The following is an 18349-nucleotide window of genomic DNA, read 5'->3' as shown; positions in this document are numbered from 1 at the left end:
GCGAAGAGATAAAAAGATAGCTAATGGAGCCAATGGGAGCATAAGTGGGTGCTGTGTACAACAAGGTAATCAGACCTTGATTATAGCCCATATCTTGTGCATTCTATCAGAATTCTTGGCCTTTTATATGGATGGGATGGTTGGTTAAGGGGAGCTCTTTGATTCCCTGGAGAAGGTAAATCTTAACTCCCTTGACTAACATATTTCACTGTTCAAGTTAGCTACAAGATCTGTTCTTTCACTGACTCAGCAACGTGTTTCCTTTTTGCCTGTTTTACTGCAAAACAAGGCACAAAGCTGCTTTTACTACAGCATGGAGAAGCATATCTTCTCAGTTGTACCAATTTTTTGCTACTGCTGTAAAGATCTCTATTAAAAATAGCTTCTTTTCTGAATGCACCAAGTGTAAAGGATTGTCCATTGGTCCGGCATGAAGCATGACATCAATTACTGTGTTTCTATGCAGCTTAAAATCTTAGCATGAGAGTAAAGTACATCTATCCAAGAAAATAGGATCAGGACTTTCTGGAATCAGGAATTTCTGTTTCTGTGAGACTACTGGGTATTTCAGCTGGAACTGAGGATTTGCCCTTTCTCTTTTACAGCAAAAGCATATTTCTTTCACTTCAGTTTATGTTGTAGAAAGCAACCTATCCATTTAAAAGCAAATATTTTTTCTTCTGGCTTCATTTTCTTAGACAAGACTTTTGTCTTGCAAATATAATAGTTCCATTTGATCTATGAGAACATGGATATCACACAGTGCCACATTAAACATTATTAAATCCATTTCTAGACTTAACACTTCAAATGCTGTGATGAAAGTGAGTTGAAAATGAACTGGATCAGGGATGTCACATTCTCAGTTTGTTGAGTTTAATTTGGAACCTTTTATTTTAAGCGTTAATCCTTTGTGATACTTAGCATCATGTGTTCTGTATTATTTTCCTGTTCTGTTTTTTAATCCCTTTGAAAGCTGATGGGAGTTCATAAATTCAGTTTACATTCCTGTTCTTATTATTTTAATCTTTTTGTAGCCGTCTGACTCTACTCACATCACAAGTGATGATGAAAGATTTCTTCATGGTCTGATATTAGAAGAAAGGGATAAAGAGAGTTTCACAGCAGTTGTCATTACAGGTGTACAAACAGATCATATGCAGTACTTGAAAAACTACTTTCATCTTTGGACAAGGCAGCTGGCGTAAGTTGGTGACTTAAAAGATTTTATTTAAAAATAGACTACTGACAAGGTCAGATAATTATGAATGTACTTAGTCATTTGCTTTATTCCTGTTCAGGTTGTTGATACATACTTTGTTAATGCCACAATTAGTCTGCCTAGATTTTACAGAAACTAGTACAACTGAATGGAGCCCCCATCTAAACAAATATGTTTACAAACATTAGTTTCAATGTGACTTGATAATTGATACGTAATTATCCAATCTAATTATTAATAACCTATTAAATGTAGCAGTTATTAATGTAATAATTTGGTATCTAATTACTTATAACTTGAAAGTTTATTTTCTCACAGCTGTGCTCCTGACCTTGATATCTAGCTTTGTATTTGCAGCTTGATTGTTTTTTGTTTTTAAAACAGAACCAAAAAAAGTTGCTGCGTTATCCCAGTTTAAGAGGGAGAACAATATATGATACTGTCAACTCAGTACTGTAGTAGTGTCATCAGTGGACCTGCAGAGTCTGGAGATATGGAAGTCTGTGGTACCTGGGAATTGTGTGGCCTTATCTATTAACATGATGGATCTTTCTGTCAGTGTGAACTGAACTATGAAGTCATAGCCCAATTTTGAAATCTGGCAAGCCATAAAACTTGATTTTGAAGCTATACTTTTTTTTTTTTTTTTTTACCTGTAATCTAATAATAATAGATAATACTTAATAAGAGGATTAATGTAAAGACTAGATACTACCTTACAATATGAAATATGATTCACTGTTGCATGTAAGAACTTGTGGCTGAAACTCTTTTTAACATGAAAATGTAGGGTTACATCTGCATTGTCAGATAACATAGGTCCGTCATTAGCCTCTAGGTGCTGTTCTGGTGAACAGCCACACTTAGGTATTTGCTAGTTCATTCTAACAACCTCTTGAAGTGAAAGAACTGCCTCCATTTGAGATGAAACCCAAGTGGAATTATTCAAGTAGCTATTACAGTAAAACCAGTCAGATTTAGCTTCCCAGTGCTACACAATCCTGCATCACTATTTCAGCCATAATGTCCTTTTTCCCCTCAAACACCTCCACATACCCTCCTGCCGTAACATGATACTAGCTCCTTCTGCTCTAGTGGGCTACAGCACAGCCCTTGTATTGTTTCAGATGCTTTGAAATGAAGGGAGGGGAGCTAAACTCCCCAAATAATTATGTCTTAAGGCCATGAATGCACCTTTTGAGGTCTGGATGCGATGCAGACAAAATGCTAAGCAATTATATCAGCCTGCTCTAAAATCCTGAGCAAGAAGACCGTGAGGAACTTCTGTCTGGGACCCAAGATATTTCCTTGTGGTGCATTTAGTGCAGTAGATGTTGGAAGCAAAGGTGCATTTAACTTCCTTCATGCATTCAGTCCCATTGACTTGTATAATCTAATTTTTCTATGAACCGCTGCCCTGCAGTTTAAGGACTCAGTCTTTGAAGCTGGAAGTATTAGGTAGCTTGCTGAAAAGTTAAGGTAAATGTGCTTAAGTTTTTCAGTTTTCTCAATCCTCATATCTCTATGAAAGAAAAATAATCTGTCTGATGGTGTGGATTTTTTTTTAGTTTCTTAAATGATGACAAGTGCTATTAGAAAGTAATGTTTACAAATATATAAAAAAAATGTAATATGCAGATCACATCCACAACTGCTGCCTCTATTCAAAGGGAGTATCTTTACTTTTTTGTGAATAACTTAAGGATGGTGATTGTTAAACACTTCTGTTACTGTTAGATGATCAATACAAAGCTGATATCAGAAATAATGTGGGAAGCTTTTTGGCTCTTTTTTTTTTTTTTTTTTTAATATCCAGGTGCAGAGCAAACTACAGTAGTTTTGTACTTTGATGTAAAGGATCTGTAGCCATGTAACAATCATTATTTTTCACTTATGTATTATTTTCCATTTTGTAATATTCCTAATTACTTTATCAAAAAATTGATCCTAATATGATTGTGCATGAAGGGCATGAGAGTTGAAAGGAGTGAAAAGGACTCACTCCCTTTAGTAAATCTTCTGTACCATATAACACATGTTGTCATGGAGTTGATTTATAACAATACAAAGAACCAGGTGTATTTTAATAAAATATGAGTTTATTTAGATTTTTGGAAATTATAATGTGCAATTTTTTAGTTTCACTTTTTGAGATTGATTTTTTTAATTTTTTTTATTTTTTTTTTTAATTTGAAATGTATTTCAGGCATATCTATCACTACTATATCCATGGACCAAAAGGAAATGAAGCTAATGCTGTAACAAAAGATGTAAGCCCTTTCAACAACATCGACATTCAGGTAAGAGATTTTTTACTTATTCATCAAAATTCTTCTTTGATGGCAACTTATTTCATATTGTGCCTGTTTTTCTTTAATAATGCACTTTGAACTCCATCAGCATTTTAAGATCTATATGTAATATAATTTTTAAAAAGTAGTGTTGTTTATCACTGCAGCACAGGAAGTAATTAATTTTGCTAACAGGGAAGATAAATGTCATAAATGCTAATTGGTGTACATATTTTGGTCTAAGGAAAATCAACTTGTTTTATTTTTTCCCAGATTTCAATGTTTGAAAAAGGAAAAGTGCCAAAGATTGTCAATCTTAGGGAGATCAAAGATGACATGCAGACATTGTATATAAATACTGCAGCAGATAGTTTTGAGTTTAAGGCACATGTCGATGGAGAAGGTATAGTGGAAGGCATCATCCGATATCATCCCTTCCTGTATGATAAAGAAACATACCCTGATGATCCATGTTTTCCATCAAGTGAGTGAAATGTTTCTCTGATTATCAGTCCTATTATATTATAGGCAGTCCTACTACTCTAAATGTTTTAATGAAATATAAACTAGAACGATTTAAATTGAAGTGTAAATTATTATCTAATTTGGGTTGTGGCAAAAATGAAATGTTCACATCCTTTTGGATGAACAGATTTGATTGTTGTGGTAGCTTGTTCACATACACCTGATCTTTGACATAACACCTTCTGATTTCAAGCTATAAACTCTTACAGAATGCAGTCTGATTGAAACATTTCCATTTTCCTGACTGTTAGATCTTTGCTACAAGAATGTAATGAAACACCATTAGTTTGATTCAGGAGATTCTAACATCGTAATACCACAGAAGACAAGTAGTCTAAATCCTGAATTTAAGATCTGTTTTGTCCAGTCTTGATGTATTTTCAGATGCTAGGATTTTAAAATCATTTATGTTGGTGATTTTTTTTTTTCAAAACCAAACCTTGAGTTTAATTGTGATAAGATTTTATGATGTTAGAAGAATATTAGTTGAAACTAAGAGGAAAAAGTAATATTTATTCAAATTTGAAATTTGCAAGTTTGGTAGATTGGGTAATATTATTCAATCCCTGTTTAATTTTTTTTTTCTTAGCTTTCCTGAGTTTGTGTGCTTGGTATTTCTTGAACAGGAGAAAAAAAAGTCCTAATATTGAATATACCTAGCTTGATATCATGTGTGTTGCTACTGTGCCTAACTTAATAAGTATAGATAACCTTTAATTTGGACTGCTCTGTTTTTTGATATTATATTAGCTTTTAAAATAAATTTATTCATAGAGACTATCTCCTTTTTAATTAAGAATTAGGCGATGATGATGATGACGACTGCTTTATAGTAGAAAAGGGTGCCAGAGGGAAAAGGCCTATTTTTGAATGTTTTTGGAATGGAAGATTAATACCATACACAACTGTGGAAGAGTAAGTAGTAATCTGTTTCTACAATGTAAACCAGTCTGTTTATCTTTTTAAAAAAACAGTTTTAATGTCTTTCTCCTTTTTTGTTTTTCAGTTTTGACTGGTGTGCTTCTCCAAAGAAGAGAGGATTGGCACCAATTGAATGCTACAACAGAATTTCTGGTGCATTATTTACCAATGATAAATTCCAGGTCAGCACAAACAAACTTACTTTCATGGATCTGGAGCTGAAACTAAAAGATAAAAATACTCTGTTCACAAGAATCTTCAATGGACAGGTAGGTGATCATTTTATACTTCTTGGCAAAGTATTTCTTCTTGGCAAAGTTTAATGCAAACGATATAGAAACTTTTACTCACCGGTCATTTGTTCGCATCACTGAATATTGCCCTGTTTCTGAAGAACTTTAGTCTTGAGCAGTTTTGCAGGACTTTATAGCAGATACTTCTATCGATTTTAGTGAGTGGTAAAGCTAACTCTTTAAATTGGTAAAAGTAAGACTTAGACTTTTTCCTTTTATTTGCTTAAACAATTACTATGCACTTGTTATGATGACAGTTTTTTTGGAAAGACCCTCTTCATGGAAGAATATGGGTGCTAGGAGAAACACCTGAAGTATAACTTTCCTAGAATTTTGTAGTGGTTCCAAGCTGAAGAATACATTTTTTTCAGTACAGTATCAGTATCACTGTACTCCTGTAATTGTTCTTACTTCTGAAATTGTCTGACTTAAATTTCATAATACATTAGTAATATATATTTCTTTTGTAATCTCTTTATAGGAGCAACGAATGAAAATTGACAGAGAATTTGCTTTGTGGCTCAAAGACTGTCACGAAAAATATGATAAACAGATAAAGTTCACAGTCTTTAAAGGGATAACTACACGTACTGATTTACCATCCAAAAGAATGCAGAGCCCTTGGGCAGTGTATGCTGCAATAGAGTGGGATGGGAAAACATACAAAACTGGACAGCTGGTAAGTTAGTTGCTCACTGATGTTGGGGTTTTGTTTCTTTTGCAATAGAGCATTCAACCCTATAAAAGGCAAATACAATAATTTTGTCTTCTCTTTACAGGTGAAAACTATTAAGACTCTTCCATTATTCTATGGAAGTATTGAGAAATTTTTTTTGTATGGAGACCATGATGGGGATATATATGCCACTGGAGGAGAGGTTCAAATTGCCTTGGTAGGACAAATATAAAAAGGATTCACACACCTAGTATACCTTTGGAATCTTTAAACGTAATCCTGGGTCCGACTTATTTCAATGACTTTTAATAACTTTTGAAAATTATGGGGGGTTTTGGGAATTTAGCACATCTTAGAACAGTGTTGTGTGGAGTCATCAGGTAGCATTTGTTAGCATAATGCAATATGTCTACTTTTCTAGTCCCTTCATAAAGAGGTATTTATTCTCTAACATATTATAATAGGGCTATTTATAACTGCACTCATTTTTTTTTTCAGGAACCTCAGGCATTGTATGCTGAAATGAAAACTATTCCGATCTCAAAACTTGACAGAACAGTGTCTGAGAAAGCTGTTAAAAAATACATAGAGGATGAAATGGCAAGGTAAACTCTTAATTGTAATTATTTACTTGTGGAGTTCTTAGTAACTGTTTTAATATTTCTTCAGGAACAACAACAACGTTCAGTTTTATTCACTAATGGGAGAGTAGTCAGTAGTTTCAGTAGAAATAAAAAAACCCTAGAACTCTAAACCAAGAATAAATAGTTTGGTTTGGTTTGTTTTCCCAAAAAGTGACTTCATCTGTATTCTACTAAAGATAAATGACCCTATTGTTTAACTCATGGCAGAACTGTTCACTCTTTCTTTTTCACTAGACTTCCTGACAAATTATCAGTAACATGGCCTGAAGGAGATGAGTTATTACCAAATGAAACAAGATTTGCTGGTACCCCAATAGGTATATTTTTTCTTCCAAATACTAAAAACTAAAATGTCAGTTGAATATTATATTATGCACTTTTCCTAAAAAAAAAAAAAAGAAAAAAAAAAGGTATACAGAAATCTCTAATCATTTATAACACATAGCATATTTTAAAATCCTGTCATTTTTCTTTTTAAATACAGGAGCATTAAGAATAGAAATTTTGAATAAAAAAGGAGAAGCGATGCAAAAACTTCCAGGTACAAGCCACGGGGGTTCAAAGAAACTTCTTGTTGAACTCAAGGTTATTTTACATTGTAAGTATTCCAGTATATTTAAATGACTCTTTATTATTTAAAAATGCATCATGGACAATATATTTCTTTGTGTTTGTACATAAAATGCATATTAGAATTTGATAGATCGATATAGCTTTTAATTTTAAGGACAATAGCCATCAGAGCATGTAGTATTCCAAAGCCACACTTCATGAAATTGTAATTGCTTCAATGCCAAATGTTTAATGTTTTAATGGTATGTTACAATTACATCTTCTATCACATGTAAGGAGGGCCTGTCGATTCCAGGATATCTACTTAGTATGCATAAAAACATGTTTAAAATTGATAATGTCTCTGTAATCAACATGGCAGTTCACATGAGCTAGGTAAAAGTAGACCTGTTTAGTGTCTAACGATACTAACTTTATGGGTGCTTCACTTGATGTTTTTACATTGCAAGATAGCTGAAACTACTCAGTTGTATGTTGAACACAGAATTAGAACTCTAAATTCTCTGAGAACTCCCAACTCTGCACATCAAACGTATCTGAAATTTACAGAAACTTAAAATATTGTTTGTCTTGTTTCTTTCCATATGCAGTAGGAAAATCCATTTCCTTTTATCTGATCAGAGCTGTAGAAATACCTTTCTGAAGCACTAAGCTTACTGTAGTGATCTATGCCAAAGGAAACCAAATGGAACTATCTTAGCGTCAGTTTAGTGTATGTGTTGTAAGACTACACATGGTATTTTAATGGCACTTGTTGTATGAGGACTGTCTGCTGTGCATGCCCATTGTCCACTGTAGTGTGTTGGAATATAAAAAAACATGTTCACATAATACAGATTATCTGATTGTATTTGACAATAGCTTGGGGGATAAATCAGTGTTTTGCAACCTTAACTAAGGTAGACCGTCCTGACTTCAGGATGTATAAACTTGAAAGAGGCATGGTGTTTCCGCTCATATGTTTTGTCAGTGTTGTTGCTAGGAAACAAAAAACTAAGTTTGCCCTTTGCCTCTGATCACTGAAAAGTCTATCTTCAGACCTTTCATGTCTCCTGACCGCTTTGATTCCTTCATGGAAATTTGTACTTATAACTGTTTTTACTGCTTCCTGACTTAACTTTTGTCTCTAGTCAATTGAGGAATCACTGGTGTAATCCTCCTGTTCTTCACCAAAACAATGAATAAGTCCTATAAGTGCCAGTTTGGATGTGACATACCTGTCAGACTTAAACCCCTAGTCTTTCTTATAATGTAAAGCTCTCATTTGTACCAACATATTTACATCCATATGAAGGGCAACAGCAAACATAATGTACAAAAAGTCTCTTCTCTTTTGACAAGTGAAATACCTGCCAAAACCTACTGTGGACTGCCAAGAGAGTTGAGCTATGGGAAACTTCTTATCTGGTCTGTTACTTGACAGCCTTACGCGAAGTTTGATTCAAGATTAGGGTTTGAATTATGATTGAGAGACTGATAAAATTGAGGGGTCCAGTGGGGATAAAAGGAGCAGCCAAAGGAAAGAGTGGGATAGCAGGAGAACTAGACTGTGAGAAACTACTTTTCTGGACCATGGTAGGAGAACCTTGTCCAGGGTTTGGACAAGTGAGGGCTGGCGAGACAGCTGGGATATGAGAAATTTTTCATCTGGACCATAATGAGGTGGAGTTGGTAAGGTATGACCAGAAAATGAGACTGAAGTTATGGGTTAGAGCTCAGAGAAAGCTGAAGAGTCTAGGTGAAGCAGAAACACAAAGGGGTTACCAAATGAAAGAAAGAGGAGGATAAAGGAACTGCCTGTGGAAGTGCCTGCCAAAGGGAGGCATAGATTGTCCATCAGTGGGTTGTTTCTCTAAGACTGACTCTAAAATTTCAGGTTAGGATTCATGGAAGGAGGCTGCTAGGAGAGTGGGTGCTGCCAGGAAAACTGAGTTTTAGGAAATTTTTTTTTTCGAAGTCATGCCTAGGTGGTTTTTGTCTAAGGTGAGGCTGAGAAGTAAGCATTTCTATCTCAGAAAATTATGTTTGAATCACTCCAATTTCTCAATAAAATTGCAGGTACCTCTGTTAAAATAGTGAAGTAGGTGCTGTGGCAATCTGTGGCAGTAGTGAGGCATCTTTTCAGGTTTTTGTGCTCTTCAGCAAACTATTTTCATCACTGAATTATTTATTTTAGAACTTAGTTGACTGTTCTTCTGACCAAAAAAGAACATTGGTATTTCGCTCCTGTAATCCACAATGGAAGATGCCGTTCAGATGCACCTCTCTTAGTATGCACCACTGAATTCTCCCAGTCCAGGAAGGCTATGGCTATTGGGTATAATATGTCATTTGAAACAAAATTACAGGTGTTTTTCCTCTGTCTGTACCTTCCATGGATTTATATTATACCATAGAAGGGACATTATCTGTTTTTTTCAGAATATTACATATAGAAACCTTCTTCATATGCAAAGCAAACGTTGGCAACATAATAATCCTTTTGTCTCTAGAACATTTCTTTTCAAAAGATTTCAAACAACAAACCAAAAAAACCCTTCAACAATGAATGAGAATTCTCTTCTGTTTCTGTATGAGGAAAAACAACCAAATTTAAATAATTTAGTTTCAGGTTTGTATTTTTTGCAAAGCTCTATAGAGTCTCTAAAAGCTTAATTGCCTGTACTGTTTGTGGTATGTATAGTTTACACCAAGTGCAGACTTCCATCTCTCAGTTATTATAGGGCTACCAGTAATATTCACAAATAAGTTTGTGTGGAAGTGTCAAGATAAGAACATGGTGGTCAGGAAGTCCTAATGATGCTTTCTAGCAAAACAACAGAGGAGAGTTCACTAATCACTGCTAGTACAAAGTGTTTAAAGGGCTACCAAAGGAAAAAATTGAGTAATACCCCATAAAATTCTAAATCTTTGCGTGTTGCTCCACTGAAACAATTTTAGCCTGTTGTTCAAATAAAACGTCAGGATATTTTTTTATCACAGAGACCACAATAACATTGGACATACCTGTTAAGTTTCTTGCACAGAACTACTCTTGGAATTGTATCCTGTTTCAAAAAAGAACATCAGAACATAACAGCCTTGCCTTTTAAAGCCACAGTTTTCTCATTTGTTTTCTTCCAAGATCCCATTTGTTTCATTGTTATCTTTTGTGTATCGCTGTATGCAGAATTATTAGACTTTCTTCACTTCCCATAGATAAATTTCCACTTTAGATTATCTATATTGGGGTGGTACAAGAAAGGTGTGCATCTTGTATAAAACAGAGAGACTTTCAGTTGAACTTGGTGGCATTTGACACTGCATCAGGAAAACTGCGCTCACTTGAGACGTTCTGTTTTCTCAGTGTTAGTAACTACTAAATGTGGAAAATACTCTGATACAGAAAACTGAATTAGCTCTTACTACAAAACACAATCAAAATTTGTTTTAATAACCCAGTACTTCCAGAATTACACATGCAAAGAAATACACTAAAGAAAATTGATGACTCTAACTTTATCTTACATATGCAATTTGGTGCAAGAACAAGAGGATCTAAAACTGTTTTACATAGCTATAGAGCAATGTATATTTTTTTTTACTGCATTTCTTTTTGTCCTGTGTACTCTTACTGCAGTTACATTCTGTATTTATTCTAAATTATATTTTGAAAAACAAATAATTAATTCCTCTTGAAGTTTCAAACAATAAATGTTATTCCTGTATTTATCTTAGGTTATAGAATAAGTCACTAAAAATTGCCTTAAAGTTTCTGTGTGTTCTCTTTTTGGATGTGTCTTAATGCTGCTGAAGTGTTTATAAAGACAGGTATTTGGAGGAAAAAAAGTAATGTTCTTTCCGCTCAATTGTATGTTCAGTCAACTACACCTTTTTATCATTACTTCCTTTTAAGCTAATTTGTTATGGTCATTTGTCAAGTCGATCAGTGTGGAGTGCGCAGCCTACAACTGTTCAGATTTAACAGGGAACATATAACCACAGAGCTAATAAAATTCAACTGTACAAACCTGCTGCTTTCAGTTCAATGTGTCTGAGGCTAGCAGTTTTTAATTAAAACGGAATTAAGTAGGGAATTCATTTTTTTAGCTGTGATTAATTGCCAGTCTGAATTTATTAATTTTAGAATTGATAGTAATACTTAATAATGAGTGATAGTAATACTTGAAAAAATTAACAAGTATGGTGTAAAGTCTAAATACATCTAGCTAATTGTTTGTGTTTCAGCACCTACTGGGAATAAGGAAATAATATCCCATATCAGTCAGCATGGAGGCAAATGGCCGTACTGGTTTAAAAAAATGGGTAAGTTCACATATGCAGTATTTTCAGTTAATTTATAATTTTATTTATTTGCTTTCTAATCGTATTTGTATTTCTGTTTAGAAAATCTTCAGAAACTTGGGAACTACACCTTGAAACTGCAAGTAGTATTGAATGAAAGTAATGCAGACACTTACGCAGGAAGGCCTCTACCATCTAAAATATTTAAATTTACTATTATAGGTAAGAATTCCAGTCATGCCAATTTTCTTTTAGTATTTCTATTTGATGCATTTCATATCAAAATTGTTCATGTTTTAGTTGAGAGGTGATTTTCAGCTCTGTAAAGTAGTGTTTGCATGTCAAATATGAAGTAGATTCAGGAAAAAATATTTTTTTGTGTAACAGGTTTTGATCTCACCTGCAATGTGTTGGCTGCGCTATACAGTCAGTTTTACAAAAAGTGGCGTTGATGGAATCAAAAGCATTTCCCTGATGTGAACTTCCCTAAATGTACTTAATAAACTTAATCAGAATCATCCTTTTTGCTCATAAATTGACATAAATATTCTTTCATAAAACTAGTATTCATTAGGCCAACTTTCATGTCTAAGCCATAGGGAGAAACTCATTCAAAACCAGGTTATTAATTTAAAATACACATGCTGAGATTTAAGTCTTTCTTTTTTCTAATTAAAAGAAGAATTCTACACAAAACTAAATTCTTATTCAGTTATAGTGGGTGTCTATCTTTGGATTAACCATCATCAAATACTCACTGGAGTACCAGAATACAAATAATACTGTAAAATGTCTGAAGTTATTAGTTTTTCAGTTATGAAGGAGTAATATGTTATCTGTAAATTAGATTTAATTGCATTTGAAAAAAACATACCTTTCTGTACTTCATAATAATTCTTAATAAAAATCTGTAGTTATTTACTTGCTAAATTAATCTGCAAAAGTACATGCTTACTGTGAATTATACATTCCCTGCTCCATCTTGTTACCAAGACTCATCCTTTTATGTAAGTGTGCTTGTACATGGTAATAAAAAAAGTTGTGGCCTACATACATTAAAAAAATAGATCTTCTCAAAAGGAAGAGTTGTTCCAGCATTTTGCCATGCCGTGACTTTGCCTTCTTCTGAAGTGGCAAAACCCAAACCAAAGTTAAACTAGGAATTACAGGGGGGAAGAGAGTTACTAGCAGCCCTGTGAGGGAGTGATGGACATGGCTGACAAGCAAATGGCCTGGAGGGTTGTGACAGAAAACTCACAAAATCAACAAAATGGGGCTGAAGCGGGCTCAACTCTGGCATTGGTATGCGTGCAAGGAAATGCCCACAAGGTGCAATTATGGAGAAATCCCCGAAAGCCTTTCTCTGAAATCTGCGTGTTTTGGTGCCTCTGAACTGCATGTACACTAGTCCATGTTCACTAGTGCATGTACACTACGGCATGCAGCATGGGGAATAACGTGACTTAGAGACAGCAGGGTTTTGATCTTGCTGGAATCATAGAGACATGATGGGGATGACTGACATGACTGGAATGTTGCAGTGGATACAGGCTCTTTAGGAAAGAGACCAGGAGGACAAGGAGATGAAGTTGCCCTCCCTGTAAGAGAGCAGCTGGAATGCACAGAGCTCTGCCTGGGCATGGATAGTGAGCCAACTAAGATCTTATGAGTGAGGATTAAAGAGTAAACCAGTATGGATGACACTGTAGTGGGTGTCTTGCTGCAGGCCACCTGACTCTGAAGAACAAGTGCATGAGGTTTTCTGCAGATAGCCAGAAACAGCATTATGTTTGCAGACCCTTATCTTCATGGGCGACTTCAACCACCCCACTATCTGCTGGAGGGGCAACACAGCAGGGCGTAAGCAATCCAAAAGGTTCCTGGGCTGCAGCAATGACAACTTCCTCATTCAAGTGATAGAGGAAGCAATAAGGAGAGGTGCTCTGAACAAACCAGGAGGGATTCATTGGGGATGTTTTTTCAATAGAATTGTGGCTTCCCCCAGCATGGCAGCCTTCAATTAAAGGTTCCTTCTGCCATGGCAATAGAAAAGAACAGTTGTCAGAAAGGAATCTACAGTCTAAAAATCTAATGAACTAATAGTTTAGTACTTTTAACACAAAGTGTGCCAAAAGCAACTTTTGCTATCTGTTGCTGCTTTTTTATCTAGTGAGAAGATAATTTGACATTTTTAATATATTTAGTCTTCAAAACTGAATGTTTCAAGTCTTTATTTTTGCAATGTTTTGTGTTGTCTCAGAGGCAGCCATAAATCCTCACACTTGCTATTTCTAAATACTAACATTTGTGTGACCTTTTATGTATACAGATTGTAAAAATCTAGAAAAGAATAATTAAAATCTAAACTGAAATCAATAGCATTTTTGTCTGAGAAACAAATTATTTTATTTCTCTAACAGTAGGTTGTTACTCAGTGTTTACAGTTGCTCTTGGTAAGCCAAGAAATTGTCATAAATGCCAGATAAAGTGAACTTTCTAAGTTAATCTGTAAGTTTTGTGTCTTATTTCAGACACATTCTTTTGGTAGTTATTCACTTAGTGCAGAAGTTATTTTACCGTTATTTTTTCAAATGATTTTACGGTTTTATCATTCACTTGTAAATAAAACTGTAAATACTGAAAGGCTGAGGTCCCTTTGTTGTTGCAACTATTGAAATATTTTTGACCCAGTACAAGGTAACATTTTTACTCCCCACATGATTTTCACATCTCTTGTGCAAAAGAAGCTCCCTGATAATGGCACCTGGAGGTTTGAGTCCAAAATAATTTTATAAGATATTTATCTACCATTATTTCAGCACTGTATTGCTTCATTTTTTGAAGGACACTTGGCCAAACCAGTTTGATTCCACAGAACATATAATTGCTTCTAAAAATGTGTTTGTCTCTTCTCTTAGAGGGCAAACCAGAGAAATTTTCAGTGGGTCCTTTGGAACTTCCTCTTCGAGTTGGAGTACCTTTTGATGTTCCTTTGGAATTACAGGATGAATTTGGTCATGCAACACAGTTGACAACTGCCATTAAACCAGTTCTTGAAGCTAGGTAATTCAACTATTTCAACTATTTTTTTTATCCTTTCTTCATGTGATATTACTGTATTAATTCTTTGAGTTTTGACAACTGCCATTAAACCAGTTCTTGAAGCTAGGTAATTCAACTGTTTCAACTATTTTTTTTATCCTTTCTTCATGTGGTATTACTGTATTAATTCTTTGAGTTTTGAATTATATACTGGATACTTTTCACATAAATTAACTGGCATTTTTGCTTTTGTTTCCGTAAGAGTATCTGAAAGTATCTTGTGTATTAAAACAGTGTGTTTATTTTTAAATTGATTCTGTTTTGTTTTCTATGTATTTTTCTAGTGGATTGACGTTGCGGTATGAAGGAATAACTCTGGGAACAAAGTGCATCATTAAGGGTGTCACTGCTCAAGGCTGTGTAAATAGTTGCCAGGGCAAGGTAGGCTAATGCATTTAAACCTGAAGTGACATTAAAATAAACAAACCACCACCAACAAACCACAGAACCACACACAGAGCAAATATTTTTTGTGTAAAATGGATTGGCACAGAGTGTGAGCTAGGTTTGGTCTACACTAATAACTACAGGTATTTCTTGGAATATCTTTCAAATGATCTCTCACAGCTCTACCTGGAGCAATTTGTCTTTCCCACAGCTGCACTCTGTAGCTGATGGGACTGGAGCAGAGGGACTGAGCAACACATGGGTGTGTGATGGAGTGTACTCAACATGCTAAATCAGCCATCTTAGTTTAAACCAATGCTGAAATTGGTTAAGCCAAATCATCCTGGTGACTTGTGCACTGAAATCTTTCATTCTTGTAGTTGAGATGAAGAGTAGTAGTAGCTAATATGAGTGGTAACTACTAGAGCTTCTGTAGATAGAAGATAGAGGTGGATTGAGGGTAATAACATGTATAGAAGCAAAAGTGCCAGGCTGTAGCAAGACATACATTTGAATAGAATAGAACAGAAACATTTTGGTTGGAAGAGACCCTCAGGATCAGTGAGTCCAACCAGAACCTAACTCTAGCACCAAACCATGTCCCTAAGAGCCTCGTCTAAACATCTTTTAAACACCTCCAGGGATGGTCACTCTACCACTTCCTTGGGCAGTCTGTTCCAATGCCTGACAACCCTTTCTGTGAAGCATTTTTTCCTAATACCCAATCTAAACCTCCCCTGGCACAACTTGAGGCCATTTCCTCTCATGGTATCACTTGCTACATGGGAGAAGAGACCAACACCCCCCATGCTACAACCTCCTCAGGTAGTTGTAGACAGTGATAAGGTCTCAGCCTCCTTTTCTCCAGGCTAAACAGCCCCAGTTCCCTCAGCTGCTCCTCATCAGACTTGTGCTTCAGGCCCCTCACCAGATTTGTCACCCTCCTCTGAACTCTCTCCAGCACCTCAATGTCTTTTTGTCAGTTTGGTGAGGGACAAGGCCAAGAGTCATTTAAGGAACTTGCAGTACAGAAATAATACCATACTGAATGCAAAAGAACGCGTATTATTTTCTCATGTTGCTTAATTGCATAAAACGTTGGAGACAGTTCAGGAACTGGCACTGAAAGTAGCAGTTCTAATTTATATGAAAAAAAGGACTGTTTTAGATGGTAATGAAAAATAATGGCAAAAGGCGGGATGGTGGGACAATGAAGTAAAAACAACATATAATTTTAAAACATAAGTACAGTGTAATTTTCAGTGCCTAATTTAAAATAAGAACCAGAGAAGAATATAGAAATTTTCAGCAGCTTAGAAGTTGATTTTGAAGTGGTAGGAGAACAGCTAAAATATCACAGAGAAACAGCTAGTAATAGCATTCAGGAAAGAGTTTAGAAGGAGAAAGTGAATGAGAGAACAAAAAAAAAAGGAAAGCATGGAAAAAAAATAGTTTTTCAGAGAAAAGTGTAAGGAAAAAAATGTCGAAGGAATAATAATGCCAAATGGAGAAGAGAAACTTGATTGAGATAGAAAATACAGAATATCACAGTCATCAGTAAAGGAAGCACTGATAGAGAAGAAAGAGAAAGCAAATTTCATTTACTTCTGTAGGCATTGACTTAATTCCACCCAAACCAGTCAAGACAGAGAGAAGTATGTTTTGATTGTGGGTGAAATAAAGAGGAAATTTTTAAGACATGTGTAAGTAATATCAAGAATACTGCTTCCTTATAAGATTTCTAATACAGTCAGGAGAAGGGTGAAGAAGGGATTTAAAAAAAGGAAAATAATGTTTCCTTATTCTTTACATTTGAAAATACTGCAATATACATAGAAGCAGACTTGAAAGCAAACAGAAAGTAGTTACAAGGGTCATGCAGAATAAAGGAAAATAACTTCCTTAGAGGACACAGATGCTGAAGAAGTAGAAGAATTTAAGTTAAAGATGTAAACTGATTAATTAGAGATGGAAAATAGTTCAGTATTAAGAAGACAGTATTTCGTAAAAATGAGTATTGCAGGAAAGTGTTGAAAGTAAAAGAAGGGGAGCGTAGGTAGGAGTGCATTAATACGAATCTTGTGAATGCATTACTGAAGAATTCAACTTATTAACACTAAATGCCAACTATCACCTATACCACCTTCCTATGTTTTATTTCCTACCTTATTTTTCCCTTCTCTCTGCCCTCCCTCCCCCCCTTTTTTTTTCCCAGTCCCCCAAAATGTAACTTTAATATATTTTGCCTTCCCTTTTTCTTGTGATTCGCCATGTGGTTTAATGGGGCTCCAGCTGATGCTTGCTGATTGCCTTGTAGGCAGAGTAGTAGGGCTGGCTGGCTGGCTGGTCAGAGCTGGAGAGTTTTCATGTACCGGTGTGGCCAGCCAGCAGCTGGGGAGCTCATGTGGTTGATGTGGCTGCAGTTTTGATGCACCTGCCCAGGTGCTCTCGTTGTGTTTTCTGCTTCTCTTATCCAGCAAACCAGAATTACCCAATTCTTTTCATCCAGTCTAGAAGGTGTTAATGTTTCACATACCCTGTCAGGCACAGGAAGGTCATAAGCCAGGATTATCAAACTAAACCTTTCCAGAGGCAGTCTTACTGAACGTCTAAAAAAGACAATTCATGAGTTGCAACTAAATATTCTCAAATATGAAATTTGCATATCTGCAGTGCAACTATTTTTTTGAAGTTGGAGATTTTGAGGTTATTGATTAGACTGCTTCCCTCTCTGGTTTTAACATCAAAACAGTTTTAATGATGCAGTTATAGAATAATAGAATGGTTTGGACGTTAAAGATCATCTAGTTCCAACCCCGCTTGGGGCAGGAACACCTCCCACTAGACCAGGTTGTTCAGAGTCTTGTCCAGCCTGGCCTTGAACACTTCCAGGGATGGGGCATCCACAGCTTCTCTGGGCAACCTGTTCCAGTGTCTCACCACCTTTATGGTGAAAAATTTCAGTTTATCTAAGCTAAGTCTACCCTCTTTCGGTTTGAACTTGTGACCCCTTGCCCTATCACAGCATGGTCTTGTAAAAAGTCCCTCTCCAGCTTTATTGAAGGTCTCATTTAGGTACTGGAAGAACTGTTGTTTTACAGAAGTTTTTTTTTCTTCAGACCTTACTCAAAGATGATGTGGATAGTAATTGTGATGACTTGCTTCAGGCAATTAGCTAAGGAACAATGAACGCAGAACTTGCAGACCCTTTCTTTAAAACTTCTTTTTTTGAACCAATAGATTTTTTTCCCTACTAAAACAACTTTTAAGCAGGAAACCACAAGTTGTGATAGCTGCTTTTAATGGTTTCAGAACCACGTAGTTTGACATGCAAATCCTGGATTGAACGTATCTGGGAATAATAAGAAAAAGACAGGTACAGAAAAAAAAATCTTTATTTATGTAGCAGTGCAAGAAAATTTGGATAGACT

At 35.4% G+C, this 18349-nt stretch overlaps 1 protein-coding gene across 2 annotated transcripts in view; it reads left to right on the top strand.

Annotated features, from left to right (window-relative positions):
- Positions 1–18349, top strand: part of SMCHD1 (structural maintenance of chromosomes flexible hinge domain containing 1) — an 82547-nt gene that overhangs the window by 22477 nt on the left and 41721 nt on the right. For both annotated transcript variants that reach the window (XM_065053255.1, XM_065053254.1), the window contains exons 8-21: positions 1038–1204; positions 3429–3522; positions 3787–3997; positions 4836–4953; positions 5045–5228; positions 5734–5931; positions 6032–6145; positions 6427–6533; positions 6807–6889; positions 7057–7170; positions 11373–11450; positions 11532–11651; positions 14348–14492; positions 14816–14912. In XM_065053255.1, the coding sequence (XP_064909327.1) occupies positions 1038–1204; positions 3429–3522; positions 3787–3997; positions 4836–4953; positions 5045–5228; positions 5734–5931; positions 6032–6145; positions 6427–6533; positions 6807–6889; positions 7057–7170; positions 11373–11450; positions 11532–11651; positions 14348–14492; positions 14816–14912 (1830 nt within the window). The remainder of the gene's footprint in view (positions 1–1037; positions 1205–3428; positions 3523–3786; positions 3998–4835; positions 4954–5044; positions 5229–5733; positions 5932–6031; positions 6146–6426; positions 6534–6806; positions 6890–7056; positions 7171–11372; positions 11451–11531; positions 11652–14347; positions 14493–14815; positions 14913–18349) is intronic.

This window comes from Columba livia, chromosome 2 (assembly GCF_036013475.1).
Source record: "Columba livia isolate bColLiv1 breed racing homer chromosome 2, bColLiv1.pat.W.v2, whole genome shotgun sequence".
Taxonomy (NCBI): Eukaryota; Metazoa; Chordata; class Aves; order Columbiformes; family Columbidae; genus Columba; species Columba livia.
Note: the sequence above shows the minus strand (reverse complement) of the source record. Positions and strands in the feature narration are given on the sequence as shown.